Below are 27,218 nucleotides of genomic sequence, written 5' to 3'. Positions count from 1 at the left end.
ATAGATGCAGAGCTTGCACCCTCATCTCCTTCAAGCTTTTACTCAAAAGTCAGCTTCTCAGGGAAAGCCTTCCTCCTCACACCCCACCTTCAGATGTTCCTTATCCCCCTTCCCTGTCTTTCCTTTTCCTTAGTTTTATTTTTCTCATCTAATATATTTTTATTTACATATTTTCATATTTTCTGACTCCCTCATCTTGGCTATAATCTCCATAAGGCTGCAAAGTTTCTGGTGTATTAGATGAGTAAATGACTAAATCAGTGAATAAAACAGTAGACTCTTTTCTAAATAAAACTAGTTCTGAAAGCAGAACCAGAGTGACCAAGTGCTAACAAAAAACTAAAGCATATATTAAATGTGCCTACCTATCTTCACTTAAATTTGTGCATGAGAATGTCTCAATATATGTATATGTGTGTGTATACTGTGAAGATTCTTATGAATAAGTGAAGTTAATACTCTGATCTGGCCCCCTAAAATCTTTGTGTGTGTGTATATAAAGTATTGTAAATTGTTTCCCAAAGATTAGAAACAGTGGCACCAATGTAACTCATAAACAGTACTGCTATAACGTGCCTTCCTCAAATACAAGTTGATTTTACTCTTTAGAAATCACTAACAAGCTTGGGTAAGCTTTTATAGATAGCTGGTATTTTGAAGGAAAGTGAACACAACAGGGATATGTAAATTGTTAGGGCAGATGAATTTTTTTAAGCATGAATGTGGACCACATGTTTGGTCAGCAAAGTGCTAATGAACAGGGGAATTTAAAATCTTGTTTGTACAGGAAATACAAGATAGAAAATATGTCTGTTTATAGACTGCTGTGTTCTCAGCTAATTGAGAACTGTGTTCTAAGATAAACACATGATAATTTTTGAGAGAATACAGAAGAAAGATATTCTATTAACTGTCCCAGGTCCTCAAAAAGAACCAACCCATTTTTTTCCTCAAAACTGTATCTATTCAATATATTTTAAGTGTTAAGGAATTCAAAATTTATCTTCAAAATATATAATTGGCAATAGCTATCCAAGAAATATTTTGATCTAAATATTTTTGTGTTACCTATTGAGCAACTAAACTGCAGCTCAGAAATCATAAATTGATAAATTTATGTCTCCACCCACTCTGTTTTCTATCATTTACATAAGGCGATGGCACCCCACTCCAGTACTCTTGCCTAGAAAATCCCATGGACGGGGGAGCCTGGTCAGCTGCGGTCCATGGGGTCGAGAAGAGTCGGACATGACTGAGCGACTTCACTTTCACTTTTCACTTTTATGCATTGGAGAAGGAAATGGCAATCCACTCCAGTGTTCTTGCCTGGAGAATCCCAGGGACGGGGGAGCCTGGTGGGCTGCCGTCTATGGGGTCACACAGAGTTGGACACGACTGAAGCGACTTAGCCGCAGCAGCACGTACAAAAGTCTACAGATAATAAATGTTGGAGAGGGTGTGGAGAAAAGGGAACCCTCTTACACTGTTGGTGGGAATGCAAACTAGTACAGCCACTATGGAGAACAGTGTGGAGATTCCTAAAAAACTGGAAATAGAACTGCCTTATGATCCAGCAATCCCACTGTTGGGCATACACACTGAGGAAACCAGAAGGGAAAGAGACACGTGTACCCCAATGTTCATCGCAGCACTGTTTATAATAGCCAAGACATGGAAGCAACCTAGATGTCCATCAGCAGATGAATGGATAAGAAAGCTGTGGTACATATACACAATGGAGTATTACTCAGCCATTAAAAAGAATTCATTTGAATCAGTTCTAATGAGGTGGATGAAACTGGAGCCTATTATACAGAGTGAAGTAAGCCAGAAGGAAAAACACCAATACAGTATACTAACGCGCATATATGGATTTAGAAAGATGAGAACAATAACCTGTGTATGAGACAGCAAAAGAGACACTGATGTATGGAACAGTCTTATGGACTCTGTCGGAGAGGGAGAGGGTGGGAAAATTTGGGAGAATGGCATTGAAACATATAAAATATCATGTATGAAATGAGATGCCAGTCCAGGTTCAATGCACGATACTGGTCGCTTGGGGCTAGTGCACTGGGATGACCCAGAGGGATGGTATGGGGAGGGAGGAGGGAGGAGGGTTCAGGATGGGGAGCACATGTATACCTGTGATGGATTCATTTTGATATTTGGCAAAACTAATACAATTATGTAAAGTTTAAAAATAAAATAAAAAAAAAAATAAAAGAAAATGGTCAAGATGAGATCAAAAAAAGAAGAAAATCTAATAGCTGATTGGGTAATGCATTTACTAGGTGCCAGGTAATTCACTCACACATGGTGGAAAATGGTGCAGTTTTGTAAGCACAAGAGCAAAGCAAAAACATAAGATGCTGCTGAACTACTTTCTGGGGGTTGTTTTTTTAACTTTGCTTTAAGACATATATATCAAAAGCAATTCATGATTGTGAGTCCAAGCTCCAGAAATCATCCTCAGGGATTTGAGGTCTGCTCTCCCACTTAACAGCTCTATGACCTTCATGCCTCAGTCTCTCCTGTAAAATGTACATGAGAGTATCATTTCCCAGAGTTGTGAAAATTAAATGGGACAATGTAGATAAAGTACTTAACAAAGAATCTATAAGTAAGAAGCATGGAGTAAATATTAGCTACTTTTTAATAACAGTAGCATTTAAGTTCTGAGTTCCTGAAACACATCTATCTATCTAGAAAGGGTCTCCCTTCTCTCTCTTTCCATCACAACAAAATTAAAGTTCTTATTTTACACTCTTTGACATAAATCATAGCAACAATTTTGGATCCATCTCCTAAAGCAAAAGAAACAAAAGTAGAAATAAACAAATGGGCTCTAATTAAACTTAAAAGCTTATGCATAACAAAGAAAATCATTGACAAAATGAAAAGACCTTCATCCCAACTTCCAAAATACATACTGGCTCCCTCCACGCCTTGTAATGGCCCTTACTCCCTGAACTCCATCCCATACATTGACCTCAACACACACACACAAACACATACAAACACACCCTTCTACAACTTACCAGACCCTTTCCTTTCTATTGTCACATTCCCATTCTCATCTTTCCCAGCTGCTTCCCTCTCTTTGTTCCCTATGCTCCTTATTTGCCTTTCCAACCACCACCAAGTGTGATGTGCCTCTACTGACAGCCAGCTCTGTGCCACAAACAGGTGGTCTGCCACAAAGTCACTGCCCCGAGGCACCTCACCACTAGGAGATTTTAGCTCTGAAGAACACAAAATGTTCACAGAAACACAAAGGAGAAAAGAGGACATCTCCTGAAAGATATTTCAAGGCAGAAGTCTTCAAAATACTTCTTTCAGAAGTCATCATAAGTATGCGTGTATGTGTGTGTGTGTATGATAGATGGACTAATGAACTCACGAGCCTTCCACTACCAAAACATAACAGGACAACTAAAAATTAGTCTAAACATCACAGAATGCATTTTAAAATGGTAATCTAACCAAAAAGGATAGAAAGTAAATTAGAATAAAAATTTATAACTTCATTTTTATAACAAAGAAAACTACTACAATTAGATGATAGAAAAACTTCTGAATGCGGCTGTGAAAATGAGGCAAAATCATCAATAATATAAAATTTCTAAGGTCATAATACCCTAAACTAGTGAAGAGAATGGGGTAAGGCTAAGAAAAAGTGTGGTTTTATCAGGTAGGTTAGAGACAGAAACACAGAGAGCCAGTGGCAGAAGTCAGCCAGTGATAGCAACAATAAGACAATCTGAAGACTGAGTGACGCTGCAGCTGCCTTATGCAGGATATTCTTTCCCTCTCTCCCTCTCCTTCTGCTTGTGTCTTTTTTCTTCCCTCCCCTTTCTCTTTTCTGTTATGTCTGTCTCTCTCCCTGCTCCTTCTCTTTCCTCTGTCTTTGCTTCATTCACTCTTCCCACCCTGCTTTTCCTCCATCAATTCAGTTCAGTTCAGTAGCTCAGTCGTGTCTGATTCTTTGTGACCCCATGAACTGCAGCACTCCAGGCCCCCTGTCCATCACCATCTCTCGGAGTTTACTCAGACTCATGTCCATTGAGTCAGTGATGCCATCCAGCCATCTTATCCTCTGTCATCCCCTTCTCCTCCTGCCCCCAATCCCTCCCAGCATCAGGGTCTTTTCCAATGAGTCAGCTCTTTTCATGAGGTGGCCAAAGTACTGGAGTTTCAGCTTCAGTATCAGTCCTTCCAATGAACACTCAGGACTGATCTCCTTTAGGATGGACTGGTTGGATATCCTTGCAGTCCAAGGGACTCTCAAGAGTCTTCTCCAACACCACAGTTCAAAAGCATCAATTCTTCGGTGCTCAGCTTTCTTTATAGTCCAACTCTCACATCCATACATGACCACAGGAAAAACCATAGCCTTGACTAGATGAACCTTTGTTGGCAAAGTAATGTCTCTGCTTTTGAATATGCTGTCTAGGTTGGTTACAACTTTCCTTCCAAGGAGTAAGCGTCTTTTAATTTCATGGCTACTATCACCATCTGCAGTGATTTTGGAGCCCAGAAAAATAAAGTCAGCCACTGTTTCCACTGTTTCCCCATCTATTTGCCATGAAGTGATGGGACCAGATGCCATGATCTTCGTTTTCTGAATGTTGAGCTTTAAGCCAACTTTTTCACTCTCCTCTTTCACTTTCATCAAGAGGCTCTTTAGTTCCTCTTCACTATCTGCCACAAGGGTGGTGTCATCTGCATACCTGAGGTGATTGATATTTCTCCCGGCAATCTTGATTCCAGCTTGTGCTTCCTCCAGCCCAGCCTTTCTCATGATCTTAAAACTAGATGATGATGATGATACTGATGATATTAATGATGGTAACAGCAACATTGCCCTACATTTTGTATCACTTTACAAATTACAAAACATTTCCACATAATGATTTGTCACCCTCTCAAGTAAGTAAAGCCAGTATTTTAATCCCCAGTGAATAAACAGATAAAGGATTAAAAGAAGTTCACATTATTGGTTATCTAGGTTAGGAGTTTTCATAGACAATATCTCTTTTTTTGTTGTTATCAAAATAACCTTATGGCTACAAGCCCACTTGAGTACACTGGCTATCCCTAGGCTGTTGTTCCATCTCCAGTTCTAACTGTTGCTTCCTGACCTGCATACAGATTTTTCAGGTGCAGGTCAGGTGGTCTGGGATTCCCATCTCTTTAAGAATTTTCCACAGTTTGTTGTGATCCACACAGTCAAAGGCTTTGGCATAGTCAATAAAGCAGAAGTATATGTTTTCTGGAACTCTCTTGCTTTTTCAATGATCCAGTGGATGTTGGCAATTTGATCTCTGATTTCTCTGCCTTTTCTAAATACAGCTTGAACATCTGGAAGTTCATGGTTCACGTACTGTTGAAGCCTGCCTTGGAGAATTTTGAGCATTACTTCACTAGCATGTTAGATGAGTGCAATTGTGCGGTAGTTTGAACATTCTTTGGCATTGCCTTTCTTTGGAATTGGAATGAAAACTGACCTTTTCCAGTCCTGTGGCCACTGCTGAGTTTTCCAAATTTGCTAGCATACTCAGTGCCACACTTTCACAGCATCATCTTTCAGGATTTGAAATAGCTCAACTGGAATTCCATCACTTCCACTACTTTGTTCGTAGGGATGCTTCCTAAGGTCCACTTGACTTCACATTCCAGCATGTCTGGCTCTAGGTGAGTGATCACACCATCGTGATTATCTGAGTCATGAAGATCTCTTTTGTACAGTTCTTCTGTGTATTCTTGCCGCCTCTTCTTAATATCTTCTGCTTCTGTTAGGTCTATACCATTTCTTTCCTTTATTGTGCCCATCTTTGCATTAAATCTTCCCTTGGTATCTCTAATTTTCTTGAAGAGATCTCTAGTCTTTCCCATTCTATTGCTTTCCCTTTTTTTCCAGCAAGATGTAAAATTAAGTTCTTGTTACCCCTTCCTGGTTCATATGCAATTTGTCTTCTTCCTCCATCCTTTCTTAATTTATTTTCTGAGTGCTGTAAAAGTGCCTCCTAAAAATGGAAGAAAATTGACCTTTCCAAATATTGGTAAAAACATTCAGAGAGTTCAATAAAACACCTACATACAAAATACATAAAATTCAATAGCGTTCCTATATACTAGAAATGGTCAATTAGATGTACTGTAAAAGATCACTTGCACTATAGAATAAAATACTTAAAAACTAGTGGTTAAAAAACGAGAATTAGTAGAAGGAAAATGTTCTATTCAAGGAATGGTAGTGAGGAAACTGACAGAACACATAGCAAAACATTATATCAGTACCATACTTCCCAGACATGAAAGAAGTCTAACTGATTTGAGGATTAAATGCAAAAACAAAATGACTAAGAGAGAATATAAGAATGTTTTCATAATCTGAGAGTTCAGGATGCTTTTTGTATGCATGACACTAAAGGACAAAATCATACAATACTGATTGCAGCTAACATTTACCAGCTTATTATATACCAAATATATCTCACTATGTCATGTCACAATGTAAGTCTTCCTTTTACATATAATGAAATGGGACTTAGAGATGTTAAGTAACTGTCACAGCAGTGTACAGTCCACCTTCATTATTCACAGATTCCATGTTTGTTAATTCACCTGTTCTCTAAAATATACTTGTAACTCCAAAAGCAATATTCATGGCACTTTCACAGTCATTCACATGCACAGAGTGGCAAAAAATTTGAGTCACCTAAGATGCACAGTCCCAGTTGAACAAGGCAAGTGTCTGACTTTTTATTTCAACTCCCATACTGTAAACAAGTATCCTTTTCAAGTTCTATTTAGCCTCATTTTCACATTTTTGTGCTTTTTGTTGGTGATTTCACTGCTGAAAATGCAGACCCCTCCCCCAACTCCCCACACACAGTGCTGGAGTGCTGTCTAGTGCTCCTAAGAGCAAGAAGGCTGTGATGCGTCTAATAGAGAAAATACATTTATGTGTGAATTATAGTACTGCTGGCCATGAGTTCAATGTTAATGAATCAGCAATGTATATTCAATAAGGTGTCTTTAAACAGAAACACACATAAAACATGTATTGATCTGTTATGAAAATGTGACCAGAGGCTCACAGGAATCTAACTCTATATTTCTTCTAGGAACCACAGTTCAGTATTTAATTCAGTGTTCCCAGAGATATTATAGAATAAAACCATCACATATAATGAGAATCAACTATTAAAACAAAGTAGCAGAGTCAGGACTACAATTCAGGTATGTCTGATTCTAGAGATCACACCACTAACAACTGTCATTCCTCTCTGAAAAGAGAAGACAACAGATTGGTTTGACTACATAAAAATCAAAAGATAAAGAACAAACTGGGGAAAAATACTTGTAACATTTATTACAAAGGATGACTAACATTAATAAAGACTTCTTCAAACCAATATGAAAAAGGGGAACTTTAAAATAGAAAAATGAGTAAAGGATCTAACAGATACACACAAAGGATCACATATACAATCAGTTATGAGGCATACAAAAGTCTTCTACCCCTCTAATAATCAAAGAAGAAAAAATAAAATAATTTAAAAATACTCTTTTTCAAACCAATAGTTTGGTGAATACTAAAAATAACTGTATCACTGAGTACTGAGGTGTGTGTGTGTGTGTGTGTGTGCGTGCGTGCGTGTGTGTGTGCGTGCGTGCGTGCATGTGTGTGTGCAGATAGGTTGCTGGACAATGTGTAAACTAATACAATCTTTTTGGAGAACAATTTGACAGTAGGTGTTAGTATTTTAGTGTTCTTAATATATTTTGAAACAAAAATATGTTTTAGTTATTTACACTGTGAGAATATTTGCACATCAGTGAGTGATAAACATGAATTAAAAAAAGACTTTTGCAATTTTGTATTTATTATCCCAAACTTGAGTACAATATTAGAGGGAATTAAAAACAGCTGCTGTTGTTGTTCAGTCTCTGTCATGTACAAATCTGTGCAATCCCACTGACTATAGCATGCCAGGCTTCCCTGTCCTTCACTATCTCCCTAAGTCTGCTCAAACTCATGTCCATTGAGTTGGTGATGCCATCCAACCATCTCATCCTCTGTCACCCCATTCTCCTTCTACCCTCTATTTTTCCAAGCATCAGGGTTCTTTTCCAATGAGTTAGCTCTTCACATCAGGTGGCCAAAGTATTAGCGTTTCCATTTCAGCATCAGTCCTTCCAATGAACATTCACAGTTGATTTCCTTTAGGATTGACTGGTTTGATCTCCCTGCTGTCCAAGGGACTCTGAAGAGTCTTTTCCAGCTGACCCTTCTACAGTTGACCCTTGAACAACAAGGGGTTGGGGCACCTACTTCCTACTCAGTTGAAAATCCACACATAACTTTATACTTGGTCTGCTATATCCATGGTTCTGTATCTGTAGATTCAACCAGCCTCAGAACACATGGTACAGCAGTACATACTATACTTATTGAAAAAAATCCTCATATAAGTAACCCATGCAGTTTAAAGTCATGCTATATGTCAACATGTCAACTGTATGTTTGTATATATCCATACAATGTAATACTATGTAGTCACTAAACAAAGATGAAGCTCTGTAATTATTGCATGATACTGAAAATATAAGCTGAGTGAAAAAAGCCAACTGGTAGGTATAATTTGATCCCATTTCTGTCTGAATATACACATCCAGGCAAAACATATGACTGCTTATCAGCAAGAGATTAGATTTAGAGATACTTTCCTCTCTCTTGACATAAGGATTCAGTCCTGAGGACCATCTCAAAAAAAAAAAAAAAAACAGAATTTCACTGGTTCACATAACTTAATTTGCTAAATTTTCCCATGGAGTACTGCCTAGAATTACAGGGCAAAGAGGTGTGGTATTATCTCCCCAAAATGCACTGACAGGACTGAATGCAGGTGAGGTATAGGAAGATTCCATGTCACAACTGCTGGCAGCAGTCACCTGATTTCTGTTTAGAACAGAGCGGGCAGTCATCCACTATGGATTCCTGAAGTTTAACACCACTAGATTTAGTGAGAAAGAGGCCCATTATAAGCTACAGCACCACTGTCAGACAGAAGCGTACCCCCACAAAAAAAGATAAAATGAAGTCTGAGAGTAACAGAAGTAGCTTGAGAGCTAAATTAGAAAGAACAAGAAACCTACACACTTTGCATTTCATATGTGGGCACTTCTGCTTTATTAACATTTCCTTGATAAAAAAGAAGGTAGATACTTCATACACTGCTAATGTACATAGGCATAAGATAATATATATATATGTGATACAAGACTGGATAGAAATGCTTTTGATTGGCACTCAAAAAAGGTACCATCAGCAAAAGAGTAATTCCTGATGTCAGCAATTTCTTGATCCCATGATCTCACAGTTGACAATATTAGAATACCAAAAAGAATTCTGTGCAGGAAAGTAAGATAAATCCTGCTGAAAAAAAGCAAAGATTCCCTGAAAGGCTTAAGTAAAGGCACCTGACATTTGCATGCCACAACTATGGTCAGTAGCAATAATTCAATACACATAGTATATGGGACAGCTTTTTCAAAAGCATTTTTAATAGTGGCTAAGACAAACTAGGTAATGGCAGAATGTTACTGTATCAACACAGAGTCCTTTGTGGTTCTGAGGATCCACTTGCCCCACAACAAAAGAAACATAAACAAATGAAATCAATGCACTAACAATGCATAGAGTTATGATAATCCATAATTTAAAATAGGATAGGAAAAATATTTATGTAAATATTTATCTTGTCTCTGAGTAGGAAAAGACTCCCCAAGCACAAAAGCAATATAAGAGAACAAAAGAAACAAAAATATATGTTTTCATAAATTTACTAACATAATCTACAAATAAAAATTCATGACAAAAATGAAAATAAAACCACAACCAGGGGGGAGGGGGGGAAGAATTGTGCCAAATTTAGAAAGATGTATAAAAATATTCACCATAGTGTTTAGAACACTGAAAACGAAATGAAAATGACAAAAATGTCAAACATTTATAAATTTATTAATTATGTATAGCCATTCAATAAAGTACTATGCCTGTCTTAGAATTATATATATTTTGAAATATATCAATAAAGTGAGCACATAATGCTAAGAGAAAAGAGATTATAAATCCTGTTTCCGTCAGTATAGATCTGTTTACTCACAGGAAAAAGTGTCAGCAAGTGCATGACAACACTAATGCCTAACATTATTTTCTGTGCCAGGCATTGTGCTGCTCTTTATATGTACTCTCTCATTGAAGTTTCACAACAAACCCATGAGCCTGGTATTATCATCACTGCTATTTTTCAGAAGGGAAAACTGAGACACAGAGAGGTGAGATCACTTGCTCAAGGCCACAAAGCTTGAACGTACAAAGTCCAGAATGAACCAGTTCATGTGCTGTCCACAACCATAAATTCCTAAAAGCTAAGTTTCTTCTGACTTCAAAGGATACTTTATAAAGTACCCTCATATATCAGAAATAGAGTAGGGGAAAGAATCTTCAATCTTATCTATAAGAGGAAGCAATTCTCACTAACAACTCCTGGCAACATTCATGTTGAAATCCGTAATTCATGTTTGGAACCTCTGATGCTCTCAACTTACAAGGTATCAATAAATCAAATGTAATGAAGAGCCAGAATTCTCAGCTGTTGTTCCCTTCATATATTCATCACTGCCCAAATAGAGTTCTCTTCAAAGATTAAATCTTTTGAGAAATTTTTTGTTTCCTTTTTTTGTGTGTTTTCTTTAAGGTTCCTACATATCTGTTTGAATACAAAGCCAAGCTATTTCGGTCTCTGTTCTTCCCATTATTTATTCCCATTCAGATGAAAATTTAAATGCAAACTATCTACCCATTCATCAAAATTGCTTCAAATTTATTTATGGTGCAGCACAGAGGAGCTTCTGGGAATAAGAGCTTCATAGTTTCTATTAATAATTGTAGTCACTAATTGCTATGAGAACTTTTTTGGATAGGCTAACATATAGTTAAAGCAAAGCCAATCCAACAGACTACTATAAATAGAGTTGCATAGTCTCAGAAAAGTCATGAGAATGTTGCAAGTTTGGAGGGTGGGAAAGTAGAAACATGGTTTTTACATTTTTTAAAACATTGTTATCATGGATTCAAAAGGCCAAATTGTACTCACAAATCCATTTTTTATAAATTTTCCTCTTATTTTGAATATCACTTTCACATAACAATTTAAAAAAACAGGGTTCTCAAGTGCTATTTTTGCTCATTAATTCATTATATCAAAATGTTTTACATGCTTGCTATAAGCTAGGCACTATCCTAGGCACAGGAAACAGAGCAGCAAACAAAACAGACAAAAATCCCTGCCTTGGTGGAACTTAAAGGCATTATTCTTAGGGTTCCAGAAAGCAAACAAGATAAAGAGTAAACTACATAGGTGATGATAACACCTATGAAGGAAAATAAAGCAGTCCAAGGGATATGGAATACTGGGGGGAGACTAAGCTTTAAAGACTATAGACAGGGAGAAACTCAGTGAAAAGGGACGTTTGAAGACACACCTGAATCAGGAAGGGAGGGAGCACGGGGCCATCTGGGGAACAGCATGCTAGAAAGGGGAACAGACAGTGCCAAGGTTCTGAGACAGAACTGAGCCCTTCATGTGTTTGAAAAACAAAAAAGAAGCCCGCATAATTTCAGAGGAAAAGTAAGAGGAAAGTTAGTAAGATATGAGGTCAGAAAAGTTACAATGGGGCCAGGTGCTATGGGCCTTCAAGGCCATGCCAAGGATTTTCTTGAAGAAGGGGAACAACAAAAAGGATGGATAGAATTACAGAAGATTTTATCTTTCAAATTCAGACAATATTGTTGGGAAAACAGAGGCAGACCCAGAGCTGTTCCAGGCAACTTGGTGGATTGGATGGTTGTCCTAGGTGTGGAGCAGAGGGTTGGTTTGAACCAAATCACTCTGGCTGCTGTGTTAAGACTAGAATGAAGGTGACAAGCATTGAAGCAGGAGAAGTGATCAGCAGCCTGCTGTAATCCAGGTGTGAGGGGGTGGTGGCCATGGCAGATTCTGGGTGTGTATTAACGTAAAGCTACCTGGACTTGGGACCAGACGTGGAATGTTAGGGAAAGAACAGTTTGGGGACTGAACAACTATAATGACTCAGTTGGCAAAAAACGAGATGAGGAGACTCGAGGAGGAGCTACTCTGGGAGTGGCAGGGTTAGGGGAAATAAGAAGCTCATTTAGGGGTATATTAAGTTTGAGATACCAGTAGACATCCAAGTAGAGATACTGACTGAGGTGTAAAAGTGAGGAATTCAGGAAGTCAGCAAAGAGTCACCAACATACAGGTGGCACTTAAAGCATCATAATGGATGGCATCCTTGGGGAGATAGGGCAGACGAAAAAGAGAAAAGGAGAAAGGACAGAGCCCTGGGTACCCCAACACGACAGAGCGAAGGAGGAGAAGAATAAAGGGCAAAAGAAGACCAAGACATTTTGACATTCTTCCCAGTGAATATCGGGATGGTTTGTCTATGGCAATGCATGAAGGCAGAGGCATGTACTCATTAATTTACCTTCAATATTCCCTTAGAGATCACTGAATCTAAGATCCCTCAGGGACTGAGGTAGAGAGAAAAGTGCATACATCTCAGGGAATCTGGGTTTCTTGCACAAGGATAGGCAGTCCGTATTGCAGTGTGCAGCTTAGAAAAGAGAATCAGACACTTTTATAAGAACACAAAAGCATGGTAAGTCACTTTTAGGTTGGATCTATATCCATAATAAAAAGATAATTCGCCCTTCAACACGTGCCCTCAAAACATCGCTTAAAATCTTCACACATAATGAAGAATGCAATAGGACCCCAGAGAACACTGCTTCTCCATATGACCTGTGTGTCAATACTTCCTTTCCCAGAGGTCATTTTACACTTTTTTTCTCCCCTTAACCATGTATCGTGACTATTGTGGCACTCGTCTGTTGTTTCTGCCTGCCTTACACTCATTTCTCCTTCTTTGGGGTAACAGAACCTGAATTTTCCTTCAGAAAGAGATATCCCTCTGATCTTAAAGTCCATCTCAGTGGGATGGCCATAGCTTGGTCCCAGGAATTAGAATTCATTGACAACAAGAAAGCAAAGGAGTTGGAGAGGTTTCATCCAAGCTGTGGGGCCAGAAAAGCCTGAAAATGGGGGTGAGGGGTGGATAAAGTCTTTAAAAAGTCAGAAAATCATGATTCTTACACCATGATTCCTTTAGCAGTTGATTCCCTGTTCCATGATACTCTATCATCATTTCTAAGTCTAATATCTGGATTTTCCTTCCATTCTAAACCACTTCCTATTAATGAATTCCTTTAGCCCACATTAGCCACAACCAGTTTCTGTGGCTGGCAGCCACGGTACTCTGGCACACCTGCCCTTCTCCAACCTGTACAACTCTGTGGTAGCTAATAATAAAACTTATAAATCTTCACATGGGTCCATGTCACAACATAAGTAAAAATAAAGGTTTAGAGGCTATTGTAACCAAAACAAAAGCTTAAGAAATTGTTTTATTTGGTAATATTTCAATAGCCAACCTAAATTTCAATATAAATCTTTTACTGACAATACTTTTAAGAAACATTCTTCTTATTCACTGGAAATATCTGTCTTTAATTAACCAAAGTAATGAACTTTATTTTTTACCAGTTGTTTCTATAAGATGACAACCAAGCCTGTACCTCGCTCAAGATTTCCTCCTCTTTCATGTTTGCGAAGCTTCCATGTTTTTCATTATATTGTAGAAATACATGGGAACCCCTGGCATAGCTGAGACAGGACAAACTTGTCTAGACGTGCAAAAATCACTCAGCAATGTGGGTCAAATCAATTAAGTATTATTTTAACAATTGTGAAGAGCTTGATCTCCAGAGCATTTGCATTTTACTTCAACGGATACAGATAGGTATCCCTTGGGTACTCATTAGTGATTCCAATCTTGAATTTTAATTTATTGTAGTTTTCTGTATGTTTAAAATGCTTCACAATTCATTTGGAATTGAAGTGTCTGCCTCTTTGAGACAAATATTCACAGTTTAATACCTGTATGAGGTCAGGTCACCCAGTAACTAGCCTCTGGGCTTCCTACACCACCCTGGAGGCTCACGGATCTGCCATTAGAACTACACCTCGGCACAGCTCACTGGTGAATGCTAAACAGAGAGATGATCTGCTCTATCCTGCCTGAGGAAAGAAATGATCTCTATGTGGACCTTGTCTACACTTTGTGATAATAGCTTTATAAGGCTACTGTCCTTTTGTTAATGTCCAATGAAGCACATTTTTCTCCCCTAGTGAAAGCATAAGCCTTCCTCCCTTCAGGCCCTCTGTGGGTTTGACACAGGAAGCTCGCAGCCTGAATCTGTCCTCCACCATCTGATTTAGCTTCCACCAGGGGTCAGTGGCTCTCCATTCAGCAAACTTTAGGATAAATTACAATGGTGACAATTCAGGAAACACTGGTTCAGTTCAGCTGAGTTCAGTTCAGAGGCTCAGTTGTGTCCGACTCTTTGCAACCCCATGAACTGCAGCACGCCAGGCCTCCCTGTCCATCACCAACTCCCGGAGTTCACTCCCAACTCACGTCCATCAAGTCGGTGATGCCATCCAGCCATCTCATCCTCTGTCGTCCCCTTCTCCTCCTGCCCCCAATCCCTCCCAGCATCAGGGTCTTTTCCAATGAGTCAACTTTTCGCATGAGGTGGCCAAAATACTGGAGTTTCAGCTTCAGCATCATTCCTTCCAAAGAAATCCCAGGGCTGATCTCCTTTAGAATGGACTGGTTGGATCTCCTTGCAGTCCAAGGGACTCTCAAGAGTCTTCTCCAACACCACAGTTCAAAAGCATCAATTCTTCGGAAACACTGGTATTACTACCATAATTCATGTGTCACCTCACCTGGTTGCACCAAACCTCCAACTGACTTCTGCCCTCCTTGGTAGAAGGTGAATTAATTTGGGGACAAGGGCAGGAGATGATGCTTAGCCCTTTTCCTCCTCATTCAAATAAGCTCAATAGAAAGTGATATTTAAAAATCTGATTCACATCTGAAAAATAACCCTACAAAGGCAAGTATAAAGCAACTCGTTATTCCACTGGCATCTCTATCACTGTGAGACAGTGATAGACAAGCAAGGTCAGACACTGCACAACACTCTGGACTGTCACCAGGACTTTCGCTGTGAAGCCCATTACTCAACTTCACAGGCTCTACCCACAGACTGGTAACACTTGAAGGAATTTCCTAAAGAAAGAAATATGTTACAAATAGATGCACTGCAATGAAAATCTTTTAAAATGTCTCTATATCTAAATTTACAGTTTTCCTCTTATATTCATGTCCTACTCAAGTTCTAACAGTAAGTCAGAGAAGAAATTCCCTATTTACTTGAAAATCTTCACTAAAATTACATTCATCAAAATGTTAATAAATTTCAGCAAAATTTGCGAATCACTTCCTCATATTTCTATTCATGATGATAGTTTAAAGGCATGTTAACTCTTTTAAGTCAACTGCTTTGTGCTTTGTCTGGAAGGTGATTCTAGTCAAGGAATACTTAGGACTATAAAATCCTGGTCTTTTTTTTTTTTTTTTAAATCCTGGTCTTGTTTGGCATGGATATAATCTTTGTGGTTTTCATTTTGTAGTCTTTATTTTAAATAACAAAATTAGCTTTCACTTTTCCTTATTTTCCCTCTGTTAAAATGTCTTTTGTAATGTTTTATTATCTCTTTCTTGAAATAATTCTCATTTCTAAAAATAAATGCATATTAGATAAAAATATGGGTTCTGAAGCAAGACGGATTGAGCACTCTTGCATGACAGTTTTATGATCTTGGGCAAAAAACACTTATTTTTCTGTGACTTAGATTTTATCTCCAAAAAGGAGGATAGCAATACCCACCTCATGAGGTTCTTGTGAAAATTACATGAATTAACATTTAACATAAAGCATATAGATCAGTACTTGACACATACTAAGGGCTTCTTTAGGGCTTGCTATTGTTAATGTTGTTGTTATTAATTTATTCCCAAGTTCCTGAGTTACCTTTCTAAAAATTTTTTGATAGTATCAGTGCCTGGAATGGGAATATGAACTCATCTTTCAAAAAAAAAAGGCCTACAACCAACTAATTTCTTTATATTCCTCCATCACAAACACTGGACATGTAACATTTTTTGCAGGACGAGGTTACAGGAAATGTTTACATGAAAAATAAGGAAGTAAGAAAACATCTGCAACTATGATCATAGGATATTTCAACATTCATAACAAAGGTGGCCTAAACAAAAAGATTCTATGTTCCTAAAGGTAAGGCTGAGATGCCTGTTTCCTCTGTCAATATGCAGCAAGCAAGAGAGAAATGACAATACTGGATTTGGTCCTAGAGGCTGAGCCAGACATAACAAACAAGGTTAAGGTTGGGGCAGAGCTCATGTTCACAATCATGTCACACATCTAAGTATTTTAAGTGTCAACAGGATTTACACATGGTGATGCTGCATTTTAGACAAATAGGACTGACAGGAAATAAAGTTTATAAACAAACTCACTAGCATAAATTATCAGTTACAAGAAACTCCAGTAATTAAAGGTAGGGCACAGGTTACCTTCTCAAAACATCAGTAAAAAGTTAGCATACAATGCACTCTTTTGCCACCTGCAGAAGTATTAATAGTACATCTTGAGGGAAACTCTGAAAATGTATCATCAAAAGTGTCTTACTAAATATCATAGTTCCATCAATGTGACCAAAAGTAATTCTATGGGAGAACCAGAGCACTTCAGAGCTCAATACAAGAATTGGGACAAATCTAAAAGAGAATGCAAAATGGATCATTTATGTGTTTAGAAGAAATAATTAGAATTACACAGGTGCAAATAACAAGAACTTGACTGATTTCTCTTAAGATACAAGAAGTCCATAAGAGGTATTCCAGGGCTGATACAGCTGTTCAGGTATAAACTTTGACTGCATAAAGCATTTTCTAGTAAAGGGATGGTCTCTATCATCACCTCAGTCACCTCAAGTTATTTCCTTCAGTTCCTGCTGAACTCCTCGTCCACCACCATTATCTTGCTCAGTAGTGCCTGGCTCTTTATGACCCCATGGATTGTACCCCACCAGGCTCCTCTGTCCATGGAATTTTTCAGGCAAGAATACTGTTGTAGCATGTAGGATCTCGTTTCTGACTACAGATCCAACCAAGGGTTTCCCTGCATTGGGAGTATGGAGTCTTGAGTCACTTGACCAGTATGAAAGTCCCTAAAATAGGTTTTAATGAAGAAAGACTGTGGAACTTACCCCAGAGCAACAAACCTCCCTTTTTGACACCCAATCTAGTGTTCATGCCAAGGTCTCTACCCTCTTTATAACCTGTTAAGTGCCAGGTACCCTGAAAGGTGGCATCACTATTTCATAGCTATACAATTGTTAGGAGTCTTAGCAAAGAGACTAGAAAGTAAAGGATATAACTTGAGGTGACTGAGGTGGTGATAGAAACAGTCCATCCCTTTATTAGAAAAGTCTTTATGAACTCAAGCATTCAAGACATCAAATCAACCTACCTTTTAGAGTTAAGCTAATTCAGTGTGCATTTTCCTAAACTGTACCTCTTCCTCATGGTGTGTGTGTATATATATATTTATATACATATGCTTCCATACACAGACTTCTGATTCTGCAGTTTGACTCCATAGCTGACAGTGGGGAAAGTAGCTAACTCAGAATTAAACAGCTACTGGCTTGAAAGTTCTTCTGAGAGATTTTACAGTGTAGGAGGAAGAACCTTACTTTCCTATTAGGAATAACTATCCTATGATTTTTAAAAAGGGCAAGTGCATGTCACAGAAAGATGAAGCTATTTTTTTGAGAGAAATACAGGAGCCAACTCATCCACTTTTATTATTATAAATATCCAATGAATAAAATACATGGTAATTACACACTGTCTGTATATATATTAATATTTTTCATGCTAAAGAGGAGAGAAAAAAGGTTGAGATAGTGACAGTAAATCTGAAAGGAAGAAAGAGAAAGAATTAAAGGAGCAAAGGAATCACGTTTTGAAGCAGGAAAGAAGAAGGAAGAGGAGAGGGAAGACAAGGCCCTGTGATGTGAGGGGAAAGAGCAAAAGAAAAAAGAAAATGAAAAAAAAAATAGGAGGAGGAAGACAGGGGACATGGGAGAAAACACGTGAGATACAGGTGTAAGGAGACAGGGTCAGAGCAGGAAAGGCAGAGAATGATGATTCTGAGGCGAGCGTAGCACTTATTGGTAAACCACTATCACTCCTTCTTCATGTCCCTTGGTATGCGGGCAACAGCATCCATCAGTAACCAGGGCTATTTGAAACACTCATGAGTTCGCATACAGTTTCAAAGAGTCCTTTAATCAATAAAATTTAATTTGTTTCCCAAACAAAGTTTTATGTTTCTAAAGAAAGCTAAATTAGCATTGAGAGATAACCTAGGTTTTCAATGTTTACTTGGGAACCTCATAATTCCTATAACTATCTCTTTGTGGCATTCAAAAGCTATCTAATTACATTTTTTTAATAATTAGAGCTGCCTTAAGCCATAAATCAACATCTGTACATTTGTAGTGATCCTTCTGCTGCTGCTGCTGCTGCTAAGTCGCTTCAGTCATGTCTGACTCTGTGCGACCCCATAGATGGCAGCCTACGAGGCTCCCCCGTCCCTGGGATTCTCCAGGCAAGAACACTGGAGTGGGTTGCCATTTACACACCCCAAATCCAGCTGCTACCCTTCGCTCCTACAGGACATCAAATAAAAAGGAAAAATATGAGTAGTTTTAGAGAAGCACATGTTAGAAATAATTGGTTAACCCATAGGCACAGCATTCAACCCTTCAGAAGCTCTGCCTTCAATGAGATGGGCATGGCAGGTGACCATGGCAAAAATTACTCTCTAAGCTAAACAAGAGACACCAAAGTGAGATCACCTCACGTGGAATTTCCTGAGAGCCAAGAGTATTTTTTTTTTTAATATACCATTCTTGTGTTTGAACAGTCATTAAGAAATCTTCATATCTGAAAATTCAGTTCCAATTTCTGAAAATGTGTTTTTAATATTTCTTTAAGTTTAATAAGATTGATACAGCTTTATTATTTTATAAATAACTTTAAAATCAGTGGGGTAGGAGAGGGGTGGATTAATCACCCAAGTTATCATTGAAGCCAAAACATTTAGATAAATGAATTTTCTTTATCATACGTGTGTTATGTCATCACCCAATCATAGTTCAAAGCACTTCTTTGCACACTGAATCTACCCATTCTAACTAAAAGCACTGAGTATAGGGTTATCTATTTTTTTCTATTTTTATATCACATAAAGAATTTTTTAAAAGAAGAGCGAGCTTTATATTTTTGTGTGAGAATATATACAAGATTTTTTAATGCCAGTGTTTAAAAAGTACCAGTAACTCATTTATGCTTTTCCAGTGTAAAGGCTACCTGAAATATATTTCAAATATACATGCATTAGTGACTATTTGTGAACATTAAAGACACAATAAATAACTGTCAAGGTGTCATCTAAAGTCATTGGAAGAACAAGTATGGCTTAATATGCAATATATCCTATATAACTAATAATGTAAGATTTCCAGATCATCTATAGAGCTGACCAATTCCAGGCAGGGGAAAAATAAATCAAAGATAAGTTCTAGATATTATCTTTTGAATGAAACTAATTTATGGAAAAAAATGTGAAAACACCTATGATTTTTTAAAGGTGAAAAGACAAATTTATTGGAATAAGATGGTTCTATAAAAATATATGATTACAATGATACAACTTTTATTCTTTAACATTTTTGATGAAAACAAAAATAATAGTTTAAAATAAAGATTCATAAAAATTAGAGGAAAATATTCTAATTAAATAATTTCTAGTAATGTAGTGCTATGACTGAAGTAAGAACATCTGCCTAAATTAGATGTTTTCAATTATGATTCTAAAGACCTAATTTTTTGAAACTCACACAGGGAATATATATTAAATCAATGTTTATATGATTTAAGAAACAATCTGAACCACATCAGTAACATATATTTGAAATAAGTTGTAGAGTACGAGATGAAATATCAGACAAGTAGAGGAAAATGCTTTAAAATATTCAGTTTTCATAGTTATATACAAGCAGGACACAGATGTAGTTCACTTATAAATTGTATCTGACAAATGATTCTGAGTTTAAATATGCTGATTCCAGAGTGAGAGACATATAAAGAACAAATATATACTCACCCAATCAATAACCCAGTTACCTTAGCAATAGCAGGTTGCTATTAATTCAAATAATTGCTAATTCAAATAACTGCAATATTAATTCAAATAATTGTTATTTAATTCAAATTTTAAAAAAATCATTCCCTTGAAAGAAATTTAATCTGGAGTATATTACCAAAAATTGTATCTGACATACACATCATTCTAGTACTTGAAGTCATTATATTGCACTGCCTTTGAATGGTGATTTTTAAATGGCAACCAGTTGATTCCAGAACACATTTAATATAATACCAATAATGGTTACAACAAAATACCCTAAATACTTTATTCTGATTTTACCTTTTTTACGTAAACATTCTGTTTTAGCAGTTGAAGTTTGTTTTCCCACACACTCCACAATATGATTAAATAAATAATAGAATGAAAATGTAGGACAGAAGAACTATCAGTAGTGATACCAAATTTACAAAATATAATCAAATCCCCTTTATAAAGCATTATGCTTTATTACCTATTCAGTTCTGCTTAAAACAGATACTTTTCCTCTATCAATATTTTAGAGCATATTTTTCACTGTATTGGAACATTTCCCCCACCTTATGCCACTGTAATAATGGGTATTCTAGTCTTTTTAGAAATTCAGAGAAATTGTCTCATATCTGAATTGTCTCATGGAAGCTCAGGCACTTTTCACAGACTCATTTACTTAGGCTTTCACAGATAATGTGTTTTTTTTTTTCTCTTATATCTGACCTCTCCCTTCTGATGACTGAATAAAGCCCATCCTGTGAGTTGGCATTTTCTTATTACAGGATGTCAGGTTTATCCAAATCTTTCTAGTTCAAAATATACTATCTGTCTGTTCAATGATGTCCAAATTCTTTTAAACAAAAAGGGAAAAACCTCTTTCCACAGTTGTAATTAAGACTGTGGGAGAATAAAACATTGACAAGTCACATTCACTACAAATTGGTTTAAACAAAAGCCTAAGGAGTCAGGGTGAAGAAGAGGGATTATCAGGGGAAAGAAAAGGTGCAGACATCAACTCAATCTTTGCTTGTTTCACAATCATGACCTGGTCCTTAGGAGAAGGAGCAGTGAATTGCCAGGTGTGGCTTAGGAAGAGAATGGCTACCTGACTGGACCATCTAGGTTTCCATTTCCTATTTTCCCATCATTTGCAATTTTCTACCAAAAAAAAAAGAAATTAAGGTATGGGCCTGGAAACCATGCTGTGGAAACTGACCATATTTGGAGATTTGTGCCAAAAAAGGAAATTCTAGGAAAAATTGCTCCGACCCTGAGACTTTCCTAATTCAACATGATATACATACACATAGACATATATTGCTAAATATACAACCATAACCTCTTACTGCCGAGTTTCTAAACTCATCATGCAGACACCACGGCTCATTGTGACTAACGATGCCCTTTCAAGAAAGTCACAGACAACAGATTTAAAAGATACAAGAAGCTGACAACAGAGGTACCAAGTGATCAAGTGATGAGAATTAGTAGAGCTTCCAATACTGTGAACAGATGAATACACTACTTGACGATAGGAATATCTGACAATTCTGTTAGATACACAAATTTCAAATTCTTTGTATTGCATTTTTGTTGTGTTTTTTTTTTTTTTCAGAAGATTTTCAACAAAAATCTTTAAACAAATACTACACATACAGAGACCCATAATATTGAACTCTGATATTTGCATCTCCATCTCTTATTCTGTCACAGACACAAGTCTCAGAGGGTAGCTGACACAGCCTGATCTCCAGTCATGTTCTGTGTTAGGTAGCATTATACACACTACCTCTGTCTCAATGCATTCTTTTAGGTAAAAAAGTAACAGTCATCAGCTGTACCCCAGAATCATTCCCTCAAATGCTGAGTTCAGTGTAAATCATAGATAAGATAGAGTTTTCCTGATATAACTGTTACATTTTAAAAATTTAAAAAATTAGAAATAAAGTCTGAAGCTAATATTTTGTATTTCTTAGTTTAAAAAAAAAATTGGCCAAATAACCTCCTAACCTAACTACAACAGTATATTAGGTTAAAATTTCTTACTATCAGTTCAATTCTTAAATAGATGTTACATAATTAATTTTAAACATTAATTTCCAAAAGTCTATAAAAAAAGGAGACATGTGTAAGCATCATTTCATTTTTAAACAGTTCTTCTACCTGTAGAAAATTTCACAAGGAAAAACTTACTGAAGGCCTATAGCTACAGCCAGTTTCAAAATCTAAATATTTGACAAAACAGGTAACAGGAATTTAAAATCCTACAAAAACCATTCACAAAGTTTAGAATGATCTGATCATCTTAAACTTACATGATAAAAGTTCTCTACCTTTTCTAGTGATGGAAGAGGTAGACGTTGAGACTTTCCCACACAACATGCAACTTGAAGTGTTACACTGCAATCTTACTATCATCTATTTCTTTTTAGACTTAGAATGTGATTATGGTCAGTCTTAGGTTGACTTACATTTGCTAGCTTCATAGCAAAAGCAAAGGCTATGTCATAGTTTGGTATTTTTAAGTTTTCTATGCTGGCACCTTACAAAGGATATGGAAACAGAGAGGGCAGAAATGAGGCTTTGTATTACCATAGGTCTTCTATCACAACCTGACAACCACATCTTTTAGCCCAGCCTTGACTCTCTACACCTTCACTAAGACTCACACCAAGTGACAGGTTCAATCCATTGGTCTTCGGGTGAGGTCTGAGTTGGCATCATATTGGCTGGTCCTTTTCCTTAAAAGATTCTCATGAACTCAGGAAAACATCAGACTGCTCTTGAGAGTAAGCACAATAAGTGCTTTAAAAGAGGGAACTAGTTACAGAAAATTAATATTCCAAAGTCTGAAATTCCACCAAATTAGACTTCTGCTTTACAGACAAGGCTGCCGCCATGCCACAAGAAAGCTGTAAAAGTACTATTTTATTTTTTTTTAAAGTACTATTTTAAATCTCTAGTAAGCATTTAGACTAAATATTTTAAAGCGGATATGAAGGATTTTTTAAACTAGAAAACTTAAGATTTCTTATCATTTTTATATCCATGTTTATCTCAAATGCCAGCTGCTCCGTGGATTATCTCCTGCTATGCCAATAACTGTTAGCCCACAAAAAATGGAAACTGTAACATGAAATCACGAGACAACAGTTTCTATTTGGTTGGGTATCAGTATTTTTGCCTTTAGATTCTAATTAAATAGTGCCTGTTGCCGCTTAAAAGCGCCATGGAAGTAAAGAGAAATATTCAGAAGTTCCAGGAAATAATAGAAATAATAGAAAATAGACAATATCTTATTTTCCCACATACTCCATTTACTAGCTTAAAACATCAAAAATGCATGCACTACACAACATTCTATTGCTTGCAGCTAAATTGTACCTCTTCAATCATGTTTAATTTTGATGAAGGGCTCCATAATGATCCTTTTTCAAAAGGTATCTTTAAATTATAAGGAACTTCCAGTCCCTACCTGGAAATTAAAGCTGTGCAGATTAAAAAGACATAATCATTAATAAATATCACAGAGATCGTTCTAGAAAGAAAAGGCACGTTAAAATAAGAGGAGACTTAGGAAAAAAACACACCATTTCCTGACATTTTCAACGCCACTTTAGAATAGAGCGCTGGAAGCAGCCGCTCCCTGTCAGGAGGGCCGTTGACTACGAAGGAACCGAGAAGGACCCCTGGCCGAGAAGCTGCGGGAAGTTTGCGGCGAGCGGGCGACCGGCGGGGCGGCTGCGGACCCGGGCGCGTCAATCTGTCACCAGCGGGTCCGCACAGCCTAGCGCCACTCGGCTGCCCTGCAGGGGGAACGAGAGCAGGGACAAAGGTCTGGAATCCGAGGACTCGGGTTAAGGAAACAAGAGGCGCGAATTCATTCAAGTGTCAGCTGTCAGAACCACGAGTGAGGAGGACCAAATTTTCCGGCCTTTCCCTGCCTAGAACCCGCTCCTCTCGGAGAGACGCGTGAGGGGAGCGTGTGGAGTCGGGGTGGGGGGCGACCGGTCAATAAATTCTAACTCGCAACTCTCTCCCCCACTAAGTTTGTTTTCTCTCCCTCCTCCGAGCGCAAAGCTGAGGTAAGGGTTGTCACGGTTCAGGTTTAAATGGCCCCTGGGAAGAAGGAAAGCGGTACAAAGCTGCGCTGGCCGGTGAGAGCAGAGATGCTGAGGTACCTACCATGGTATTCTTGTCCCGGAACGTAGTAGGTGGGGTGGCCCGCAATGTGCAGGGAAATGAGCACCTCGCCCTGCTCCCCATCTCCTTCCAGCTCCCCGTGGTGAGTGCACAGGAAAAAGAATGGCGAAAAGCGAGGGTAATAGCCCACCGCCGCACGCGCCCTCAGCGTCGCCCCCAGCACCAGCGCCAGGAGGAAAGTCCGCGGGGCCCAGGAACTGCGCTCCATGCCGCCGCCGCCGCCACCGCGCGCCCTGAGTGCCGCTCTCTCATTCAGTTTTGGAGGCGCCGGGACCGAGTAGCCGCTTGGAGAGAATGCGAGAAGGCGGCGGACGGAGTAGAGCGGGCGCGGGCGCGGGCGCCGAGCCCCGCCGGGAAGTTCCGCGGGAGACCGCTGCTCCCAAAGTTTCTTTGGCCCGCGGGAGCGCGGGGCCGGGCTGCGGACGCCGGGAGCGGGACGGTCGCTGCCTCGGTGCGCCGCCGCCGCCTCTGCGCGACGCCCCTCGGCCAGGCCTGGGAAAGCTCCCGCCCCCCTCCACACCTTCTTAAAGCCCCGGGCGCCGAATCCCCCCCGCCGCTGCCACACGTGTCCCGGCCGCTCCCCCGCCCCCGCGCGTCGCACGGCGCGCGCCCGCCTGGCCCCCGCCCACTCGGGCTCGCTCGCCGCACCTCGCGCTGCGCTGGGCGCACGCCTCTCGGGAGTCCCGGCGCCGAAGCCCAGTTCGCATTCTAAAGGGCCGCCGGGCGGGGTCGGGGCCACGGAGTCCACGAATCTGCCCTGAGGGACTTAAACGCCTCAGAGAGACGCTCCCGCCTAGGTGTCTGGAGGAGCAAAAGGACTGGACGGTCTCCTTTTGGCCCTCAGATTTCCCTCTTTTTTTTTCTGAGAGGAGGCGCGGAGGAGGAGAAGGGCGGTGGGGACCTGTGCTGGCGCCGGCTTCTTTGTCTGCGCGGGCTGCGCCTAGCGCCCCTCGGGGCTCGCCCACCTCGGAGCCTGGGCGGCCCGCATTGGTTCTGGGGATCCGCCTGAGACCCCAAACCGCGAGGGGCCCCTGCGCTTCTTTCAGACCTAGGCCTTGCGTCCCTCCCGCTGACCCCCGCCCCGCTCCTCGCCGCAGCGACCGAGCCGCGTCTGTAGCTGGAATTTAAAATGAGATTAAGCGAAAGTAGAATTGGCAGCCTCAAGTGGTGCCTGGAAATGGTTATTTGTGATGCTCGGGTGTGGGGAATTGTGTGGCGGGAAGGGCTTGCGGAGCTGAGCCCCGACAGGCGCTCTTCTCTGGACTGTTCTGTTATTCATTGCTGCTGGGTTCTTCAGGCGGAGATGGTTGTAATTTTTTAAATCGGTGTTTATTTCCTTTAAATGTCAGCTACGACCAATGTCCCTGAGACGGGGCGGGAGGAGGGGGAAATATTCTGGGGAGATGCTGGCAGCGGTGATTGAAGCGGGTGGTAATGAGCTGCTGCACAGGAGGCTGCGGGAAAGGGAAATAAAAAGCACGTTTTTAACCGAGGACGGCTGGCAGGAGCCCTGCGGCATCCAGAGCCAGGTTGCCAGGTTTTAATGCCTCTCTCCACCCAACCTTGGCTCGCCACCAAGCCCAGATAAACCCGCACGTAGAGAAATGAGATTATAAAATTAGAAGGAACAGTGTCTTTGAGGAGCGACAAGGAGGAGTGTGAAATGGTAATCTTTCAAAGGGGAGACCTCTATAGTTACCTCGTTGCAAAAGGAAGAGATTGGTGGTTTTCCTCTTCTCCAGGCCGAAATCAGACAGGTAAAAGGGCCACTTCTGGCTACCTTCTGGTTTCCCTCCCTTAAGAATCTCCAAGGACTTAACTGCTGTATATATTTGATGTAATCATCGTTACTGCTGCCGCTCTGTGCTGGTGCAGGCTTTGGGCTGTAGGTAAGTTACCTCTATTTAATCCTCACACCACTCAGAGAGGCAAAAATTATCCCCATGTCACAAGGGAGGAGATGGTCAGAAATGTTAATTTGTTCAATGTCAGTAACAAGTAACGAAGCAGCCTGGCTGCTGGCTCCAAAGGTTCTCACCGGGACCTACCTTGCAACTATCCACGTCAACCCGAGGTAAGTTACCACCACCTGTTCCCCGCAGGCAGGCAGTGTTGCCTCAGTTAGAAGACACTGGCAGCTGGCAAGACTGTTAACACCTTTCTGTCCAGTTATGTGAATATAACCTAAAATAAAATGAATCACTTCTAGAAAGTATCCAAGACTACTGAACATTTTTAGGTAAACACTTTTAAAATGTTTATTATGTACCAAGCATAAATTAACTCCTTTAATCCTCATAACCCAATGGGGAAAATATTATTAATAGTACATATGAAGAAACTGAAGCACAGAGAGGTCAAGTGACTTGTCCAAGATCACACAGCTGTAATTGTGAGAGAGCAGTGACTTGAACAGTCACATTTTAGAGTACAGCACTTAACCATTGCAAACTTTGATGCTGGTTTGGGCATCAAGGCATGGGATGTCTTTACCCAATGTCAGGTTATCTCATTTAGTTCTTACATTGGCCTGTGAAGTGCATGCTAAGTCATTTTAGTTGTGTCTGACTCTTTGCTACGCCGTGGACTGTAGCCTGCCATGTTCCTCTGTCCATGGGATTTTCCAGGCAAAGATACTGGAGTGGGTTGCCATTTCCTTCTCCAAGGAAAC

At 39.4% G+C, this 27,218-nt stretch overlaps 1 protein-coding gene across 1 annotated transcript in view; it reads right to left on the bottom strand.

Moving 5' to 3' along the window:
* Positions 1 to 25,022, bottom strand: part of RELN (reelin) — a 549,751-nt gene extending 524,729 nt beyond the window's left edge. The window contains exon 1 of the mRNA XM_070369659.1: positions 24,530 to 25,022. Coding sequence (XP_070225760.1) covers positions 24,530 to 24,755 — 226 coding nt within the window. The 5' untranslated portion in view covers positions 24,756 to 25,022. The remainder of the gene's footprint in view (positions 1 to 24,529) is intronic.
* Between the last annotated feature and the right edge of the window lie 2,196 nt (positions 25,023 to 27,218).

The sequence above is a fragment of the Bos mutus genome, chromosome 4 (genome assembly GCF_027580195.1).
Source record: "Bos mutus isolate GX-2022 chromosome 4, NWIPB_WYAK_1.1, whole genome shotgun sequence".
Taxonomy (NCBI): Eukaryota; Metazoa; Chordata; class Mammalia; order Artiodactyla; family Bovidae; genus Bos; species Bos mutus.
The sequence above is the reverse complement of the archived record's forward strand: the minus strand, read 5'-3'. Positions and strand labels throughout refer to the sequence as shown.